The 21,834-nt window shown below is 49.8% G+C and overlaps 1 protein-coding gene across 1 annotated transcript; it reads right to left on the bottom strand.

Moving 5' to 3' along the window:
- Nucleotides 1–296: 296 nt before the first annotated feature.
- On the bottom strand, nt 297–16,814 carry CCT2 (chaperonin containing TCP1 subunit 2). The gene is made up of 16 exons (XM_038756785.1): nt 16,733–16,814; nt 13,135–13,209; nt 12,976–13,041; nt 12,773–12,884; nt 11,591–11,667; nt 11,119–11,231; nt 10,746–10,948; nt 8,989–9,089; nt 8,771–8,898; nt 7,076–7,179; nt 5,482–5,601; nt 4,065–4,193; nt 3,818–3,921; nt 2,190–2,289; nt 1,262–1,403; nt 297–542 (listed from the first exon to the last, which is right to left on the bottom strand). Exons 1-16 carry the CDS (start codon nt 16,733–16,735, stop codon nt 512–514), a joined length of 1,608 nt encoding a protein of 535 aa, XP_038612713.1. The 5' UTR covers nt 16,736–16,814; the 3' UTR covers nt 297–511.
- Nucleotides 16,815–21,834: the final 5,020 nt, after the last annotated feature.

The following is a 21,834-nucleotide window of genomic DNA, read 5'->3' as shown; positions in this document are numbered from 1 at the left end:
CATTGCCGAAAATTAAGTGGGTCGCAGATGCTAAACGAAGGAACAAGTAAATGACAGAGAGGCAGTAAACTAGGCTTTCATCCGTGAGCTGCTGTGCCCCTCGGTCCTGTCTTGTATAAAACTAAGATAAAGGAAAACGACGGAAACAGTGGCAAATAACCCTTGCCCCATTTTATCTCTAAGGTAAAGGACTTGCACGTCTAAAAGTACATCAGCCAGGACGGTAGGCGCCCATCCGTGCCAAGCAAACCGTTACCAAATCTGGGTTTGAACGTCTCAGTGAACCACAGGACAAGATGGGAATGACTAGTTTTAATGACGGACGCCTTTCCTCCAATTGGTTTCGTGAAACGGCAATAAATTAGACCCATTTTCAAACCAAAAAATCAGCACGGCGCCCGCGACTTGGAAATGCTGTTCTGAAGGAAGGCTCTGCTCCCTGGCCACCTTGGGGGATCACGTCCAACCTGGCGACGGTCGGGTCGGCGTCCGTCGAGCCCCCGGGGTTGGCCTAGCAGGGGTGATGATCTGGGACGCGTTTCCTGGGGGCGGATCGGGGAGAAAATACCCGTCAGTTTTAAAAACGGAACCCGGTTAAGGTGAGCGGCCTCTCCGAGCCAAAACGCAAACAGGTATCGCCTCCAAACCCACGTTACAATAACTGAATGGGCCCGCGTTCCTCCGCCACTCCGAGGCTTTCAGCGACCGAAGCCCTGGGAAATAAAACCTTTTCAAGCTATCATTTTTACCTCTAACGCACAATTGGTATATGGAGGTCTCTCAAAGCTGGCAGAAGGCTTCACTGGTCTGATGTTCCCTGGTTGGCTGGGACGCCACTGAACCAGATCCGCAGACCTCGCCCCGCACCCAAAGCTCAGATAACCGGGAATTGCTTAGAATGGTGCTCGGCACACAGTAAGCGCTCAATAATAATAATAATAATGGCATTTATTAAGCGCTTACTATGTGCAAGGCACTGTTCTAAGCGCTGGGGAGGTTACAAGGTGATCAGGTTGTCCCACGGGGGGCTCACATACGATCGGAAGAACTGAACAAAAGCTATTCCACCTCATTTGCGGAGGTTTCTCCAGCCGACCTCTCAACCCCTCAGAACACCGCGGGACGCGACAACGATTCTCAGTGAATGTAGAGGCGGGAATGTAAATCCACAGCCAACCTTGGGGCTAACAGCTTTTCTCTTAACTTACCCCCCTGGTTGGTTGACCCCATATTTTAAAGAATTTTAAAAGGAGCAGGGTACCTGGGGGCGGCTTTAATAATGTTGTCTACGCGGAGAATCACTTCGGCTGCTTCGGCCGCGCTCAGGAGAACTTGTCTCTTCACTTGGAAGCTCTCAGTTATGCCCAGGGTGGCCATGTCTCCAATTGTTCCCTCCTTCATATCTTGGGGGGGAGAGGGAGACAATTCTTCAGGTTAGTGGAGGAAAAAACTCCAAAGCCAAGCTTAAAAACCATGCGAGTTTTTGGTCAAATAGCAAACTACAGGAGCAGAATCTTGTGAAGAAGGGTGAACTCTGGGCATTCACTTCTTGTAATTAATTATGGTATTTGTCAAGCACTTACTACGGGCCAGGCACTGTACTAAGCTCTGGGGTGGATACAAGCAGATCGGGATGAAAAAATACAGTCTTGCAGCGAAAACACGGCTCCCAAAGGAGAACCTTAGAAAAGTATGGCTTAGACTTGGACCGGGCGTCTGAAAATCTGGGTCCTGGTCCCAAAACAATCCATCCACTTTATACCAATTACAGCCTCTTTTTCAATATTCTTACGGTATCTGGTGAGCGCCTGCTCTACATCAAGCACTGTTCTATGCGCTGGGGCAGAATCGAGTTAATCAGGTTGGTCAGTCAGTCAATCGGATTGAGCGCTCACTGCACACAGAATACCGTACTAAGGGCTTTGGAGAGTACGCTACAACAATAACCAGACACATTCCCTGCCCACAATGAGCTTACTAAATAGCTTATTAAACTTATTTAATAAATGGGGAGAGCAGCTGTTCTTTAAGAGCCAGGTGATGGAGAACTTGGTACAGTGGATGATTAGCTATAAGGTATTTTCAGCTCCATTAAGTTTTCGAAGATGAGAACAACGTTCTACGGGGCAGACGGACACTCCCCCGCCCCTGAACACCCCCAAACCCTAAAATAAGACCCCATTTCTCACCAAGTCCATACGTTGTCTTATTCTCGCTGTGGGCAGCTCGGAGCTGAGCCACCAGGTCTGCACTGTCGTAGCCGGCGTTGTCAGCGATGATGGTTGGGAGCTGAGGGAGGAAGAAGCACGCGGTCAGTGTTAATCCATTCGGGTGCCTTAGTTATCTACCCAGGTGAAATAGGAAAGAAAAATAATCCTCACGGGAAGGCAAGCGAGATCACCCATCTGAACGGCGAGGAAAACTAATCCCTTTAGCTGCACTGCTGATTCCTTGGATTTTGGTAAAACCTTTTTTTAATGGCATTTACTGAGCACTTACTATATACCAGGCACTGTACTAAACTCCAGGGTAGATGATAATAATTATGGCATTTGTTAAGCACTTACTATGTGCCAAGCGCTGTTCTAAGCACTGGGGTAGGTACAAGGTAATCAGGTTGACCCACGTGGGGCTCACAGCCTTAATCCCCATTTTGCAGATGAGGTAACTGAGGTACACAGAAGTTAAGTCATATAGCAGACAACATGTCCTCCGACTCCCAAGCCCTGGCTCTTTCCACTACGCCACGAGGCTTCTCTAAACAGCTAATCAGGTTGGACACAGCCTCCTGTCCCTCATGGGGCTCACCGTCTTAATCCCCATTTTACAGACGTGGTAACTGAGGCCCAGAAGTGAAGTGACTTGCCCAGGGTTCCCCGACAGGTGGCAGAACCAGGATTAGAACCCAGGTCCTTCCGACTCCCAGGCCCGAGGTTCTCAACCTCCGGGCCACCAGCTCCAGCATCCATTTTTAACAGCTGAAACTCTGACAGTAAGAAATGCTGTGGGCTCCCTCTCCAACTTATAATAATAATAATAATGGTATTTGTTAAGCGCTTACTATGTACCAAGCACTGTTCTAAGCGCTGGGTGGGGATACAAGGTGATCAGGTTGTCCCGATGGGGGCTCACAGTCTTCACTCCCATTTCCCAGATGAGATAACTGAGGACCAGAGAAGTGAAGTGACTTGCCCAAGGTCACACAGCTGCCAAGCAGCAGAGCCGGGATTAGAACCCACGACCTCTGACTCCCAAGCCCGGGCTCTTTCCACTGAACCACGCTGCTTCTCTTATGGATGTTTTCCCTAAGGACGCCATTCATTCATTCATTCATTCAATCGTATTTATTGAGCGCTTACTGTGTGCAGAGCACCGTACTAAGCGCTTGGGAAGTACAGCCTAGAGCGCTAGAGAAGCAGCCCGGTCTTTGGAGGCAGAGGTCATGGGTTCGAGTCCCGACTCTGCCACATGTCTGCTGTGTGACCCTGGGCAAGTCACTTCACTTCTCTGAGCCTCAGTGACCTCATCTGTAAAGGGGGGACTAAGACTGTGAGCCCCACGTGGGACAACTTGATCACCTTGTATCCCCCCCCAGCGCTTAGAACAGTGCTCTGCACATAGTAAGTGCTTAACAAATGCCATCATTATTATTATTATTATTATTATTATTACAAGTTGGCAACATCTAGAGACGGTCCCTACCCAACAGTGGGCTCACAGTCTAGAAGGGGGACGCGAGGAGACGGCCGGAGCTACCATTTGGGCCCGTCCCCGGAGTAAATTCGTTTCCACCCCATCGGCTGCGGTCCCAGCTCACCATTCTCAACGCCTTCGCAAACGACTCCATCGCCACGGCCTCCTTGCCCGGTGTTCTGTTGGCAAGCTCGGTGACGGCATGGGCCATCAGCATCTCCGAACACCCTGTCAAGGGAGCGAAGGCGCCGCTCGTTATCGTTTGCGGGACACCTGAACTCTAGGGAGCCGTGCCGCCCGGGCCTAAGGGACAAGGGGTAGCCTCCCCGCGGGCCCGAGGAGCCGCCGTTCCTCCGCCGCCGGGCACTCACCGCCTCCGTAAACCGTCCGGGAATCCTTCACGGTCTGGGCCAGGACGCAGAGGGCGTCGTGCAGGGATCGCTCCGCTTCGTCCAGGATCTGCTGGGTGGCCCCGCGGAGGACGATGGTGCACGCCTCGCCTAGAAACCAGGCCGCCCGTCATCATCATCATCTATTCTATTTATTACATATCTATTCTATTTATTTTATTTTGTTAGTAGGTTTGGTTTTGTTCTCTGTCTTCCCCTTTTAGACTGTGAGCCCACTGTTGGGTAGGGACTGCCTCTAGATGTTGCCAATTTGTACTTCCCAAGCGCTTACCACAGTGCTCTGCACATAGTAAGCGCTCAATAAATACGATTGATGATGATGATGATGATGATGACGGGAAGCCGGCGGATGCCGACTAGGTGACGGCCTAGTATCTATTCTATTCCATTTATTTACATATCATCATCATCATCAATTGTATTTATTGAGCACTTACGATGTGCAGAGCACTGTGCTAAGCGCTTGGAAAGTACAAATTGGCAACATCTAGAGACAGTCCCTACCCAACAGTGGGCTTACAGTCTAAAAGGGGAAGACAGAGAACAAAACCAAACATACTAACAAAATAAAATAAATAGAATAGATAGGTAACATACTAACAAAATAAAATGAATAGAATCTATATGTAATAAATAGAATAGATATGTAAATAAATAGAATAGCGGGCAGGCCGAGCGAGGAGGGAGTGTCGTCCCTCCACTCCCCCCGAACCTCACCCCACCCAAGCCCCCGAGTGCGGGCACTGCCGGGGAAGCCGGCGGATGCCGACTAGGTGACGGCCTAGTATCTATTCTATTCTATTTATTTACATATCTACTCTATTTATAGTGCAAAGCACTGTTCTAAGAACTTAAATAATAAATAATAATGATGGCGTTTATTAAGCGCTTACTATGTGCAAAGCTTTATCCACTAGGCCACACTCCGTCCTGATTCATCACCCCTTTCCTTACATGAATGGGTAATTAAAGGACTATTTAAACAAGCCTTACATTTTATAGACGGCATGAAAGCGCGCGTCCAGGGTACATTTTGGGTGAGATGAAAATGCAGTCTCACCACCGACCCAACTGCTGTCTACACAAAAATCCAGATTTCTCGGTAGTTGGCACGTTCTGGGCCTTTCAGTTCTCTAAACCGGAATGTCCTCAGACTCCAGGATTGACTCTTGTACTCCACTCTCCCAGGTGCTCAGTACAGAGTACAGTGCCCAGTACCCAGGTAAGCGCTCACTAAATACCACTGACTGTAATTCCACTCAAGACGCCTCTCCTCCGGGCGGCACCACAGTCTTCCCGCGAGTCTTTTCCCGGAAAACGGCGGGGTGGGTCTCACTACCTTTTAATGTCAACCTTCGGCGTGAACAGGGGTCATTACCTAGTGCCACTCCGGAGAAGTGGATGAGTTTGTCTTCTCCAATCATGACTTCTTCGATGAGCTTGCAGCTCCCGAGCTTTACCAGCTCTGGGTGGTCAAAGGTGGAGGCGATTTCACCACCTGCGAGCAAAAAGTCCTCGTTAAATTCGGGACAAGGCTGGATATTTCAGTTGGCACCAAGGAGCCCACGCAGACGGCCCCGGTTAACTGTACCTCCACGGAGTTAAAGGGTTAAGTGAAGTTTCTCGGGTTTTAATTTAAATTCAACTACTAAGTTCAGAATTGAACTCTAACGATCTGCTCTAGCGGCTGCCAAAGCCTTCCATCACATCTCGTAGCCAATCTTTTCCCCAATTAGAAGTTTTCTCACACATTGTCAACCTCCTACAGGATTTTCTTTCTACTTTACGCTCTTTCGAGAGCCCCTTGCTGGCCTCGCTTCCCTGTCCGAGATGTAGAATTTTCTCTACTGATAAATAACGATATTTGCTGAGCGCTTACAAAACACCAGGCCTCGTTCGAAGCGCTGGAATGGATACACAGTCCCTCACACTAACCCCCATTTAACAGGTGAGATAACCAAGGCTCAGAGAAAAGACTTGCCCACGGTCACACGGTAGCAGACAGGGGAGGAGCCGAGACTAGAACCCAGGTCCTTCTGACTCCCCGGGCCGTGTTTTATCCGTTAGGCCACACTGCTTTAACACGCAGAGCCCACCTGGCCGGACGAGAGGTCAGAGGGTGGTTGTGGAGGGCGGGAAGAGAGGACATCGGTTATGGGTTTTAATCCCGACTCTACCACGTTTCCTCACTTCTCCAAGCCTCGGTCACCCCATCTGCAAAATGGAGATTAAGGCTGAGCTCCATGCAGGACAGGGACCACTTCCAACTCGATTTGCTAGTATAATAATAACGGTGTTTGTTAAGCACTATACTAAGTGCTGGGGTGCATACAGCAAATCGGGTTGGACACAGTCCCTTGTCCCACGTGGGGCTCACAGCTTCCATCCCCATTTTACAGATGAGGTCACTGAAGCGCATAGAATAATAATAATAATAATGGCATTTATTAAGCGCTTACTATGCGCAAAGCAGTGTTCTAAGCGCTGGGGAGATTACAAGGTGATCAGGTTGTCCAACAGGGGGCTCACAGACTTTAACCCCATTTTCCAGATGAGGGAACTGAGGCCCAGAGAAGTGAAGTGACTTGCCCAAAGTCACACAGCTGACAGGTGGCGGAGCCGGGATTAGACCCCATGACCTTCAGATTCCCATGCTGTATCCACCCCAGCACTTACTACAGTGCCTGGCACATGGTAAACGCTTAACACCACAACTATTGTTACCATGATTATTATTACAGTGGTTGACTAGTAGCTAACAGCAAATATCTTGTATGTAACAACACACACTATGCACATACTAAGCGCTTAACAGGAACCATAACAATTACTATTATTATTAATACAGGGGACAGTAGCCACCTGGGCGCACAATGAATATCTTGTCTTAACTGATCCTATGAGAAACCCCGCGACGGATTGCTATGCATTTCAACAAACTCTGCCACCGAGTAGACTGCCGACTCCCTTACCTGTCACGAGAGCTAGGCGCTCCACGCCGGCGAAGTCTGCGTGTTCGATAGCCATGACGCCCGCGGCACCGAACAGTTGTTCGGGGTAGTTGTAAATCAACTGCCTACAAAACAGACGGACACAAAAAGGCAGAAGTTCTAACAAGTCTCCTGATAACCTAGCCTTAAACTTCCAACACGGTTTCCATAAGCGGTGCATATTTAACAGTAGGCCGGAAGATCACTGCGGGCAGGGAAAGTGTCGGATTCTCTTGTATTGTACGCTTAGAACAGCGCTCTGTCCAGCACTCAATAGACGCCATGGATTGATTGCTTTTTTAAGTGCTAACCATCTCTGGGATAGGTCGAACCTCAGACGCTGAAGGTGGTGTTACTTACTGGGTGTAGTCAAGTCCTAGGTTCCCCTCTGGCAGAACTTGGTCCTGCCCCAGCGGACGATTACCTAAAATCTGGGCATCTCCCACCAGTCTACGGCCCAGACTGGAAGCACATCTTCTTCAGCCCAGGCTAATAACCATCATCAAAATAACGGTCTTTGTTACGCGCTTTTATGCGCCAAGCTCATCAGGTCCCGCAGTCTAAGTAGGAGGGAGAACAGGTATTCTCCAGATGAGGCAACTGAGGCCCAGAGAGGTGACGTGACCTGCCCAAGCAGGCCCGTGATGGAGCCGGGATTTGAACCCGGGTCCTCCGGGGCCCAGGCCTGACTCTGCCCTACAGGCCACGCTGCTTCCGAGGGGTACTGTGTATGTGTGTGAGAGACTGAAGAGCAGAGAGAGGCAGAGACAGTGGTCCCATGTGTTCTGGTATACTCTCATCACAGTGCTTGGCACACAGTCAGCGCTCAATAAGTAGGATGGTATGAATGAATGAATGAATGAAGAGGCCCAGGCTGGAAAAGCTTGCCCTTGCTTAGGAACCCGGGGCCATCTGTTACCGCACACGTGCCCCACTGGAAGAACTGTTCTGTTCTGTCAGATGGAGGTGTACTGACAGAAGGCTCTGGGTGAGAGAAAAGGTGAGTTCAGGTAAAAAAGAAAAACGCCTTACACTGTAGGGGCCTGTTTTTTTTTTAAAAAAAAAACCTGAAACTCCTCCAGCAGTCTGCGGAAGCAAAGGCTTTTTCAACTGCAAAAATGATCCCTTCCGCTTGTTCCCCGGGTTCCTCAACTGTTCACGACTCGTGGCTTAGTGGAAAGAGCCCGGGCTTGGGCGTCAGAGGTCATGGGGTCTCATCAGGGCTCCGCCACTTGTCAGCTGTGTGACCCCGGGCAAGTCACTTAACTTCTCTGGGCCTCAATGACCTCATCTGTCAAATTAAGACAGATTAAGACTGTGAGCCCCACGTGGGACAACCTGATTACCTTGCATCTACCCCAGCGCTTAGAACAGTTCTTGGCACAAAGGAAGCGCTTAACAAATACCATCGTTAATATTATTATGATTATAAAGGAGCGCTAATGGTTCGACCCCGAAAGGGACGTTCTTGGGACAGTCACTTCAAAGCCAACCGGAAGCCTCGTGGACAAACTCCGTGGCCGAAGTCAACTTTACACTGCATCCGCTAAGTACCACAACCACGCGTTTTGAAGTCCCAAGATCAGCGGCGGGTTTTTCGGAACAGAAATCAACCTCGGCTTAGCCCCTCTGACACTGAGATATGTGAGACTGTTCCGCCTTCCACCCACAGCCTACCTGTTAATAAAGCAGTTTATTCCGTGCTTCAGAATGCGCTCCACTTTCTCCTTCATTTTTTCCTTTTCCGCTTGTTCTATTTCTGCCACTTTGGCTGTGGAGTCCACCCTGACTCGGGAACCGAATATCTACGGAGAGTGACAACATCGCCGGTGAGTGATTTTGATGAGACACCCAGGTGGAGGACCAGACTTCAGTAAATAATAGGAGCCGCTTACCTTTATTTTGTCCGTGTCCATGCCAGTGTTGGCAATGAGAATCTTCGCATTTTCGACTCGTTTCGGTTGATTCACTCCAATTTTTTTATCTAACAGGAAGCCTGTGTTAAAAGAAAACCGCCGTTACGCTTTTGCAAATTGGGCACGCAAAAGAAAAGATAAGAAGCCAGTCTTCGGTGAGCCGCCCAAGTGGATTCTGCTCCGCGTGGCTATAACAGTCCCCCAGAAAGGTTTGAGCCCCCCTCCTCGGCATTGCTCCCTCGAGACCCTGGGCCTAACCCCCGGTAACTTCAGTCCAATCGCTCCATCAATCGTCTTTACTGAGCTCTCGATAGGGAGGGAGAGAAAATTCTTCTGCTGCTTTACCCATGAGGGTGGACCACGGAGCAACCGGGGCTCTTTCAAGACCAATGCGGGGGAATAGAGCAAAAATCCGTACGGAACTAAGGGAAACACTCCTCATCCATCAGCTCCGTGCTTACTGTGTGCAGAACGCTGGACTAAACGCTTGGGAGGGTGCAATACAACAGAGCTGCTGGACACAATCCCCAACCTCAAGGAGCTTAAGGGTTCCTATGCTTCCCCTCTACTCCCAATTAGCTGGGTATATCTGTGCGGTCGGTGTGACCTATTTATTACTCTATTTATTTATTTTACTTGTACATATCTATCCTATTTATTTTATTAGTATGTTTGGTTTTATTCTCTGTCTCCCCCTTTTAGACTGTGAGCCCACTGCTGGGTAGGGACTGTCTCTATATGTTGCCAATTTGTACTTCCCAAGCGCTTAGTCCAGTGCTCTGCACATAGTAAGCGCTCAATAAATACGATTGATTGATTGTGACAGGCCAACTGGCCCAGGAATCAAGTTGGTGGATGGCACTTTGCATCGTTAAAGCCACGGCCTCTCGTGGCTACGTAGTTCTGTGGACTTTCAATCAATCAATCAATCGTATTTATTGAGCGCTTACTGTGTGCAGAGCACTGTACTAAGCACTTGGGAAGTCCAAGTTGGCAACATATAGAGACGGTCCCTACCCAACAGTGGGCTCACAGTCTAAAAGGGGGAGACAGAGAACAAGACCAAACATACTAACAAAATAAAATAAACAGAACAGATAGGTACAAGTAAAATAAATAAATAAATAGAGTAATAAATATGTGCAAACATATATACAGGTGCTGTGGGGAAGGGAAGGAGGTAAGATGGGGGGGATGGAGAGGGGGACGAGGGGGAGAGGAAGAGAGACCAAGGACTACAGCCATTTAGAAGCAACCTGAGTGAGGCAAAAGGGTTAGGCCACAGACACGGCTGCAGTAAGTTTCTCAGTTGTGCAGGAAAACGGATGAATTCAGCGAACTGATGACTGGATTCATCCTCCCCACCACTGGTTGTCCCCCAAGGCTCTGCCCCGGGTCCTTTACTTATAATAACCATAACGACGATATCTGTTAAGAAGCGCTTACTACGTGTCAAGCATTACTCTAAGCGGTGAGTTCTCCTCTCGCCACTTCCGTACCAACGGGGAGACTTTCCCCCCCACCACCACGCTTCCTTTTCCAGCAGCTCGCAATTTCGGTGTCATCTCTGACTCTTCGATAACTTGAGTCGGTGGTGCACCAGAAATACTGCAGATGGGTACTGCAGGTGACTTTTTTTTGCAGATGAGATAAACGAGGCTCACAGAAGCGGAGGGGCTGGCCCGAGGTCACAAGGCAGCCAAGGACATTCACCCGGCACTTCAAATCACACCCACCTTCGTCTAAATAGGAATCTGCCAGGCTCCCTCCGAGTTTCTTGATAACGTGGATGGCTTCTAGGTTGCCAGAGCCTTTCAGCCTGAGCACGGCTTCTACGGCCAGCTTAGTGAAGTGGTCTTTGTGATGGGTCAGCAGCTTTGAGGAGAGTGTGGTGCTCGCAATGTTCATCAAATCCTCCCGGAATTTAGCTTCATCGTTGCTGAAACAAGCACAAGTTACAGCGAACCTTCATGCCCTTTTCCCTTTTTAATTTAATCTTCATGACCTTTTTAATTTATTTACAATCTACTCTATTTCTCCCGGCTATAACCAAGAACGGGACCGCCATTTAGCCCCGTAAAATTCCAGCCGATACTTTAATGAACCAACCCGTGATCCACTGTAGCATTCAACAGAGCCTCTCGGGCTGCTTTTGTGGCTTCTCTCCAACCGGCAATGATGGTCTGGGGATGAATCTTCTTGGCAACCAGGGATTCCGCCTCCTGACAAGGACAAATGCGACGGGTGAACCGACTGAGCACTTACTATGTGCAGAGCACTGTGTTAAACACTTAGGAGAGTCCAACACCAACAGGGTTGGCAGATACACTCTCTCTGACCACCATGAGGTTACGGTCTAGAGTGGGAGACGGACGTAGCTATAAATAATTTGAAATATCAAATTCAAAGGTACGGTCACAATACACATGAAGGTTAACAAACAGGAATATGCAAGACTGAAGAGAAAACTCTATTAAAAAACCCCCCAAAACATGATTCTTTTCAAGCCTGCCCCTCATTCAAAAATAAAGTTGAACGAAAAACTATCTGTGATGCCAAAATGGGCTCGTCGTCCTCTTACCCTTAATAACTCAGCTGCCAAAACCGTTACAGACGTAGTTCCATCACCGACTTCATCATCCTGGACTCTTGACATATCTGAAGAGAAAGCCACCTATTAGACGCCTAATTTGCCCGGTTTTACCTGAAACTGAATCTTCTTTCCCTTTTTAAGCTCGACCTGTTAGCTGGTGGTATCCCAAGCAAGTCGCTGTCAACCACTGCTTTTCTTAGCTTTTCTTCCAAGTACGTGCACCAAATCCTCTTCCCAATCCGAATGAAATTCCTAGCCAATTTACACTCGTAATCTGGGCGAGCATTAAGCAGAAGTGTCGTCTAAAAGGTAAACGCTCTCAACGGTGCGGTCCAGTGTTGGGGATACTGACTACATGTTTTGTTTTGTCGTCTGTCTCCCCCTTCTAGACTGTGAGCCCATTGTTGGGTAGGGACCGTCTCTAGATGGTGCGGACTTGTAATTCCCAAGCGCTTAGTACAGTGCTCTGCACACAGGAAGCGTTCAATAAATACGACAATGAATGAATGAATAACTTGTGTCTCCTCTATCCTCCAGAAGTTTGAATTCTTGGTGCGTTTGGGCTGCCTCTGTTGCGGCTACTTCCAATTTATAGTGAGGGAAATACTTGGCTAATGATCAATCGTATTTATTGAGCGCTTACTGTGTGCAGAGCACTGTACTAAGCGCTTGGGAAGTCCAAGTTGGCAACATATAGAGACGGACCCTACCCAACAGTGGGCTCACAGTCTAGAAATGATGGCCCGATGAAAAAAAAACTAGTCTTTTCTCACCGGACAACAAGTGTAAGAAACCGCGGTTCTGTTGCCACGAATAAAAGCTTTTGTAGAGAAGCAGCGTGGCTCAGTGGAAAGAGCCCGGGCTTTGGAGTCAGAGGTCATGGGTTCAAATCCTGCCTCTGCCGCTTCTCAGCTGTGTGACTTTGGGCAAGTCACCAACTTCTCTGGGGTTCAGTTCCCTCATCCGTAAAATGGGGATGAAGACTGCGAGCCCCGCATGGGACCACCCGATCACCTTGCAACCTCCCCAGCGCTTAGAACAGTGCTTTGCACATAGTAAGCGCTCAATAAATGCCATTATTATTATTATTACTTCTGACTCATCTACTTGACAGGGTAGGGAACCGGAAACAGCTGAAGCTTCGAACGACGAAGCGTTCTTCAGACTCACCGACCAAAACTTTCGCCGCTGGGTTGTCGACGCCAATAGACTTCAAAATGGTGGCCCCGTCATTGGTCACCATGAGGGAAGCTTCCCTTCCGCTGCTCAGGAGGATCTTGTCCTAAAGGGGATGAAGGACATCCGCGGTTGGAAAACGGCCACGGGAGAATTTTGTGAAGGCAAGTCGGATACACTTCTGGGTTATTTCTTACCATTCCTTTAGGTCCCAGGGTACTTTTGACCAGGTCTCCAATGGCGATGGCCCCGATGAAGGAAGACTGAAACAGAGATCAGAGGGGGATGTAGAGGCCGCCGGGGTAAGCGGAGGGCTTTCTGGGGTGGGCGGGAGGGAGGGAGGGAGGGACCCTTACCAGACGGGCTGTCTCCGCTCTCTCTTCGTCGGCCCCAGCCTTGAAGATGTTCACAGGTGCTAGAGAAAGGGAAGCCTAAAACCCAAAAATCATGAGAAGAGATGAAGACCTCCTAAAAACCTTAATAATAATAATGATGGTATTTGTTATGCGCTTACTACGTGCAAAGCACTATTCTAAGCGCTGGGGGGGGGGTACAAGGTGATTAGGTTGTCCCACGGGGGGCTCACATTCTTCATTCCCATTTTCCAGATGAGGTCACTGAGGCCCAGAGAAGTGAAGTGACTTCATCATCATCATCAATCGTGTTTATCGAGCGCTTACTGTGTGCAGAGCACTGTACTAAGCGCTTGGGAAGTCCAAGTTGGCAACATCTAGAGACAGTCCCTACCCACCAGTGGGCTCACAGTCTAAAAGGGGGAGACAGAGAACAAAACCAAACATACTAACAAAATAAAATACAATAGATATGTACAAGTAAAATAGAGTAATAAATATGTACAAACATATATACATATATTGCCCAAAGTCACACAGCAGACAAGGGGTGGAGCCAGGATTCGAACCTATGACCCGACTCCTAAATCTGTACTCTTTCCATTGAGCCACACTGCTTTACCCACCCCTCTCCACAATCCGACAGACCCTCTGGGCCACCCCCGATTATTGGCGCGCTCCTCCAACTGCAAATAATCATGCCGCTCTTTGTTGAGCGCGTACTGTGTGCCAAGCACCGTGCTAAGCGCTGAGCGCCGTCCGACAAACCCAGGAGGTCCAGGTGGGACTGGGTCCCACCGGACCTACCTCGGCGTTTAGTACAGAGCTTGGCACGGGGTTGGCGCTTAACAAATGCAGCTGTTTAGGATTACGATGATTAAGAGAAGCAGCATGGCATTGTGGCTAGAGCCCGGGCCTGGGAGTTAGAAGGTCGTGGGTTCTAATCCCCACCCCGTGTCTGCTGTGTGACCTTGGGCAAGTCACTTTACTTCTCTGGGCCTCATCTGTAAATGGGGATTGAGACTGTGAGCCCCATGTGAGACAGAGACTGTGTTCAACCCCATTTGCGTGTACCCACCTCAGCACTTACTACAGTGCCTGACACACAGTAAGTGCTTAACAAGTACCACAATTATTACTTATGTTATATATTGCATATAAGTATAACATTATATAAAATATTATATTATATAAAATATATTATATATAAATATTATTTATTTATTTTACTTGTGCATATTTATTCTACTTATTTTATTTTGTTAATGTCTTGTTTTGTCATCCGTCTCCCCCTTTCCCTCCTCACAGCACCTGTATATATGTTTGTACATATTTATTACTCTATTTATTTTACTTGTACATATTTACTATTCTATTTATTTCATTTTGTTAACAAGTCTTGTTTTGTCATCCGTCTCCCCCTTCTAGCCTGTGAGCCCGCTGCTGGGTAGGGACCGTCTCTAGATGGTGCCGACTTGTACTTCCCAAGCGCTTAGCACAGTGCTCTGCACACAGTAAGCGCTCAATAAATATGATGGAATGATGGAATGAATGAATGAATGAATGAATGAGCATTATAGTAAACCGGGAATTTGGTGAGGGTGCGATGATGGGCAGGCGCAGCACGTGGGGACCACGTGGGGTCAGGCCCCGCCCCCTCCTCCAAGCCCCTCTTCCTATTGGCTCCCGCCAAGGCTGAGGGGAGGGGCTGAAGTTAGGCCCCACCCCCTCTTCCAAGCCCCGCCTCCCATTGAATCCTGCCAGGGCTGAGGGGCGGGGCTGAAGTTAGGCCCCACCCCCTCCTCCAAGCCCCTCTTTCATTGGCTCCCACCAGGGCTGAGGGGAGGGGCTGAAGTCAGGCCATGCCCCCTCCCACAAGCGCCTCCTCCCATTGGCCCCTGCCTGGGCTGAGGGGCGGGGCTGAAGTTAGGCCCCGCCCCCTCCTCCAAGCCCCTCCTCTCATTGGCCTCCGCCCGGGCTGAGGGGCGGAGCCGAAGTTGGGCCCCGCCCCCTTTCCACGGGCCAACGCCCCCTGGTGGGCACTAGAAGGTGTTCCTATAGGCTCCCACCGGGGCCGAAGGTCGGGGCTGAGGTTAGGCCCCACCTCTCCCTGTATGCCCCGCCCCCTGGCGGCCACTCGAAGCTCCTGCCACCGGCCCCGCCCCTGGGGGCACTAGACACTCCTTTTATAGGCTCCTGCCAGGACCGAGGCTGAGTTTAGGCCCCGCCCCGTGGGGGGGCACTAGAAACTCCTCCCACAGTCCCCCCCCCAAGTTCCTCCAAGCCCCACCCCTGGGGGCACTAGAAGCTCTTCCCATAGGCTCCCGACGGGGCTGAGAGGCGGGACTGAAGAAAGGCCCTGCCCCATGGGGGGCGCTAGAAGCTCCTCCCACTGGCCCCACCCCTTTCCTCCTAGCCCCACCCTGGGGGGGCACTAGATACTCCTCCACAGGCCCCTGCCCGGGACTAGGGGCGGGGCTGAGATTAGTCCCCGCCTCTTCCTCCAAGCCCCGCCCCCTGGGGCACTAGGAGCTCCGCCCATTGGCTCCTGCCTGGGCCGAGGGGCGGGGCCTATCTTAGGCTCCGCCCCCGGGGGTTAGAAGAAGCTCCTCCCACAGGCCCCACCCCATTCCCTCCTAGCCCCGCCCCCTGGTGGGCACTAGAGGCTCCTCCCACAGGCCCCTGCCGGGGCCTAGGGGCGGGGCTGAGATTAGTCCCCGCCCCCTGGGGCACTAGGAGCTCCCCCCATTGGCTCCCGCCTGGGCCGAGGGGCGGGGGCCGAGATTAGGCTCCGCCCCCTGGGGGGCACTAGAAGCTCCTCCCACCGGCCCCGCCCCCTTCCGGCAGGCCCCGCCCCTGGAGCTTCTAAACGCTCCCCCATTGGCTCCCGCCTGTGCTGAGGGGCGGGGTTGAGGACAGGCCACGCCCCCTGGCGGGCGCACAAGAAGCACCTCCCACAGTCCCCGCCCCCTTCTGCACTAGGAGCTCCTCCCATTGGCTCCCGTCTGGGCCGAGGGGCGGGGCCGAGCTGAGGTCCGTGAGCCCCCCGTGGGACAACCTGATCACCTCGTAACCTCCCCAGGGCTTAGAACAGTGCTTGGCACGTAGTAAGCGCTTAATAAATACCATTAATATTATGATTCGGTCCCGCCCCCTGGCGGGCACTAGAAGCTCCTCTCACAGGCCCCGCCCCCTTCCTCCAAACCCCGCCCGGGGGGGGCACTAGAAACTCTTTTCACAGGCTCCCGCCCCCTAGCGGACAGTACAAACACCTCCCACAGGCCCCGCCCCCTGGCGGGCACTAGAGGCTCCTCCCATAGGCCTGGGCCGAGGCTCGGCTCCGCCCCCTGGCGGGCACTAGAAGCGCCTCCCACAGGCCCCCGCCTGGGGCGAGGGGCGGGGCTGAGATTCGGCCCCGCCCCACTGGGGGGCGCTAGAAGTTTCTCCCGGAGCGCCCCCCCCCCCACCATCAGGCCTCTCGTCCCGGGCCGAAGTTCCGGCCGTGGGATCCCGGTTCGAAAGGTGCGGGAGGGCCGGACCCCCGTGGGGACCATGTGCGCGGGCTTTGGGGCGGGACAGGGTCCGGCCGGGCCCGCCTCACCATGTTTCCGAGCCTCCGAGATCCCCCAGTGCCGTCCGTCGAGCGGGTCCGATGGCGGGCAGGAGCCGGAAGTGACGTCGGCGGCCCGGCCGGAAAGCGCGGCGCCGCCGAGCGGGTGGCAGCGGCGCGGTCTCGCGAGAGAGCGGACATCTTGAGCGGTGCATTGTGGGACTTGTAGTCTCGGCGGAACAAAGGCCGGGCCGCGCCCGGGCTGTTGCCATAGCAACGGAGATGACTCTTCTCCTTTTCCCATTCGGTTTTTCACAAGGAATGGGAAGGTCCCCCGGTGGCCAGAGATTCAATCAATCAATCAATCAATCAATCAATCGTATTTATTGAGCGCTTACTGTGTGCAGAGCACTGTACTAAGCGCTTGGGAAGTACAACTTGGCAACATATAGAGACGGTCCCTACCCAACAGTGGGCCCACAGTCTAGAAACCATAGTAATAATAATAATGATAATAATAATAATAATAATAATAATGGCATTTATTAAGCTCTTACTATGTGCCAAGCACCATTCTAAGCGCTCAGGTAGATACAATAATAATGATGGCATTTGTTAAGCGCTTACTATGTGCCAAGCACTGTTCTAAGCACTGGGGTAGATACAAGGTAATGAGGTTGTATTTGTTAAGCGCTTACTATGTGCCAAGCACTGTTCTAAGAGCTGGGGGAGATACAAGGTAATGAGGTTGTATTTGTTAAGCGCTTACTATGTGCCAAGCACTGTTCTAAGCGCTGGGGGAGATACAAGGTGATCAGGTTGTCCCACGGGGGGCTCCCAGTCTTCATCCCCATTTTCCAGATGAGGTCACTGAGGCCCAGAGAAGTGAAGTGACTTGCCCAGGGTCACACAGCAGACAAGTGGCGGAGCTGGGATTCGAACCCATGACCTCGGACTCCCAAGCCCGGGCTCTTTCCGCTGAGCCACGCTGCTTCTCTGGTAATCAGGTAATTACAAGGTAATCAGGTTGTCCCACGTGGGGCTCACAGTCTTAATCCCCATTTTATAAATAATAATAATGGCATTTGCTAAGCGCTTACTATGTGCCAATCAATCAATCGATCAATCGTATTTATTGAGCGCTTACTGCGTGCAGAGCTCTGTACTAAGCGCTTGGGAAGTACAAGTTGGCAACATATAGAGACGGTCCCTACCCAACAGTGGGCCCACAGTCTAGAAACCACAGTAATAATAATAATAATGGCATTTATTAAGCTCTTGCTATGTGCCAAGCACCATTCTAAGCGCTCAGGTAGATACAATAATAATGGTGGCATTGGTTAAACGCTTACTATGTGCCAAGCACTGTTCTAAGCGCTGGGGGAGATACAAGGTGATCAGGTTGTCCCACGGGGGGCTCCCAGTCTTCATCCCCATTTTCCAGATGAGGGAACTGAGGCCCAGAGAAGTGAAGTGACTTGCCCAGAGTCACACAGCAGACAAGTGGCGGAGCTGGGATTCGAACCCATGACCTCGGACTCCCAAGCCCGGGCTCTTTCTGCTGAGCCACGCTGCTTCTCTGATTACAAGGTAATCAGGTTGTCCCACGTGGGGCTCACAGTCTTAATCCCCATTTTATAGATAATAATAATGGCATTTGCTAAGCGCTTACTATGTGCCAATCAATCAATCGTATTTATTGAGCGCTTACTGTGTGCAGAGCTCCGTACTAAGCGCTTGGTAAGTACAAGTTGGCAATATATAGAGACAGTCCCTACCCAACAGTGGGCTCACAGTCTAAAAGGGGGAGAACAAAACCAAACATACTAACAAAATAAAATAAATAGAATAGATATGTACAAGTAAAATAAATAGAGTAATAAATATGTACAAACATATATACATATATACAGGTGCTGTGGGGAAGGGAAGGAGGTAAGATGGGGGGGATGGAGTGCCAAGCACTGTTGTAAGCGCTGGGGCGATACAAGGTAATCAGGTTGCCACAAGTGGGGCTCACAGTCTTCAGCCCCATTTTCCAGACGAGGTAACTGAGGTTCAGAGAAGTTAAGTGACTTGCCTGAGGTCACATTTAAGTGCTTACTATGTGCCAAGCACTGTTCTAAGCACTGGGGAGGTTACAAGGTGATCAGGTTGTCCCACGGGGGGCTCACGGTCTTCATCCCCATTTTACAGATGAGGGAACTGAGGCACAGAGAAGTTAAGTGACTTGCCCAAAGTCACACAGCAGACAAGTGGCGGAGCCGGGATTTGAACCCATGACCTCTGACTCCAAAGCCCGGGCTCTTTTCCACTGAACCACGCTGCTTCTCAAGGCAATCAGGTTGTCGCACGTGGGGCTGACAGTCTTCAGCCCCATTTTCCAGACGAGGGAGCTGAGGTTCAGAGAAGTGAAGTGACTTGCCCAAGGTCACACAGCGGACAAGTGGCGGAGCTGGGATTAGAACCCATGACCTCTGACTCCCAAGCCCGGGCTCTTTCCACGGAGCCACGCTGCTTCTCAAGGTATAGATGAGGTAATAATAATTCTTACTATATTCTAGCAGTTATTAGGCGCCAAGCACTGTACTAAGCCCTGGGGTCATGATGATAATGATCATAATGATGATGGCATTTGTTAGAGAGGCAGCGTGGCTCAGTGAAAACAGCCCGGGCTTGGGACACAGAGGTCATGGATTCGAATCCCGCTCCGCCCCTTGTCCGCTGTGTGACTTTGGGCCAGTCACTTCACTTCTCTGGGCCTCAGTTCTCTCATCTGGAAAATGGGGATTAAAAGTGTGAGCCCCACGTGGGACAACCTGATCACCGTGTAGTCCCCCCCAGTGCTTAGAACAGTGCGTCGCACATAGTAAGCGCTTAAAAAATGCCATCATTATTATTACGCGCTTGCTATTTGCTAGGCACCCTCCCTCTGCCCTACCCCTCTCACTTCCCCATAGCACTTGTATATCTTTGTACACATTTATTACTCTATTTTATTAATGATGTGTATATAGCTATTATTCTGTTTATTCTGATGGTACTGAAGTGAAGCCCCTCAGGGCTTAATAAAGGGAGAAACAATATAAATGGGTATCTAGTTCTGAGCTCGGCCCCCTGCCAACTCTGCCGTGTAAAGAAATTTGTAAACATGAAAGTGACACCCAAATAAGTGGGAGTTCGTGCTGTGGCAAAAGACTAGAAACTTGGGGGGGGTGGGGGGTCCTCAAGTCTGCATTAATCTCAGTTTCTTCGGCCAAGTCATTTCACTTTGAGGCTTAAATTTGCTCCTCTGTAACACACTGGAGAGATGATCTTGTTGGCGACTGAACGGACTGAAAGAGCAGATATTCTTTTCTTCACTACTGATGGCTTTAGCTTATCACTTTTCTCCCCTACTCTTTTTTTTTTTTTAAGTCTTGGGGCTGGTTCTCCCCTAAATTCTTCACAGTGCAGAGAAAGTGTACACGTAAATCCCATTTTTGATGGAGCTGTTTTTTGCCACAGAGATCAACCTTGATGTAAATGTCATATGCCTACTGAAAAAATTGAGGAATATCAAATCACAGTCATCTGTGCAAGCAAATATTCTGTTCCTCAATGCCATGGCGTGAGCTTCAACATTTCAAGAAAAAACAAGCATTGCTGTTTATCCACAAACATTCAGGGAACGTACAGGCGTTGGCTTAAACGCTTTCAAACTCTCATCTTCCTTCACTGCCAAGTGCAAAGCATTTTGGACCCGATGCTCTTTACCAATCGATCAATCAATCGTATTTATTGAGCGCTTACTGTGTGCAGAGCACTGTACTAAGCGCTTACCACTTGAAGTTGCCATGTGGCAATGCCGAAACAACCAAGTTGGTCCCTCCTTCCCCAGCCCCAACCAAAAACACACCGCGAAAATGTAAAATCAATATTTTATTGCCATGCTACAAAAATTATGAAGTTGGCACTGACGGGGAGGGAAGGAGGGCGGGGGGGGGAAGGGGAAACCGAGGGCTGAGGGAAGACAGGAGGCAAACAATGTTGTCAATATTTCATAATACAAGGTTTTATTTTAATTAACATTTGGAAAGCTATATCGATACTAAAAATGCAAACCAAAATGCAAAATGCCGGTAGGAAACCGCATCAAAAATACACAATTTCTGCATAGTACAGTATCACTTTAGTCTTTTATAGAGAAATGTGGAATGTCTATAAAAAGAAATCGTAACCAAAGGGGGCAAAATTCATATTTCATGTACAATTTGGCAACGGTAGTCCCACTGTTAGACAACTTTTTATAAAAGAAAAAAATTATAAATCTAGTAAGCTACCTTTATACAAAGTTGCTATATTTATGCCTTTAAGTAGGAAAAAACAAACATTTGATAATGCAAATTAGGACATACAATCATCTTACAATATCATACAATGAAGTGAGAATAAAACGTAACGTGATTTTGGCCTTTATAAAAAAAAACGACTCCTTTGCATTGAACAATGCAGCTGTGGCACGTTGGTGGCTACTGTACTATTAATCAGGCAGCTTCAAACTGAAAAGGTGTTCAGTTGTACCAGAATTGCAAATCTAGAGTGTAGTTTGCGATGCAGACCAACGGTTTAAAGAAGTTAGACCTAGCGATGCTGAAACGGATCAAGGTGATGGAGGGAAAATAAAAAAAGGGGGACGGGGGCACGGAGGGGGAAGCGACAGGGAATGGAGAGATGGTTTAGGGGGATGAAGGATAGAGCTATTTAGGCATATCGTTTTAGGGCATTCCATGCCGATTTTTGACTCAACTCACACCAGGAGCATTTTCTATACATTCAATCCCTCTACACCAGTCTCCTTCAAGTGCGGAGAATGCCAGGGTTCAAAATTTGGCAAATTTCAGGGCAAGAAGAGAAAGTTAGTACCATAGACCTCACGCATCAGACTTTTCGAAGGAAACTGCACGGAAGCAGCGATTTACCTCATAAGGAGGCATGCTCTGTGTGTGTGTGTGCAATTGTACATATCTACGTATACACAGACACGCATCCTCGGCCGCGTCCTCGTGGACTAGATAGCATCGGGGGAACAAACTACAGCTGGAAACGTCGCCCGGAGGCAAAAAACACAGTGGCGGAAGGCTGGGAAACAGTGAAAAATATAAGGCCCCTTT

Source organism: Tachyglossus aculeatus, chromosome 14 (assembly GCF_015852505.1).
Source record: "Tachyglossus aculeatus isolate mTacAcu1 chromosome 14, mTacAcu1.pri, whole genome shotgun sequence".
NCBI classification, from domain to species: domain Eukaryota; kingdom Metazoa; phylum Chordata; class Mammalia; order Monotremata; family Tachyglossidae; genus Tachyglossus; species Tachyglossus aculeatus.
This window is presented reverse-complemented; position numbering and strand designations above follow the sequence as displayed.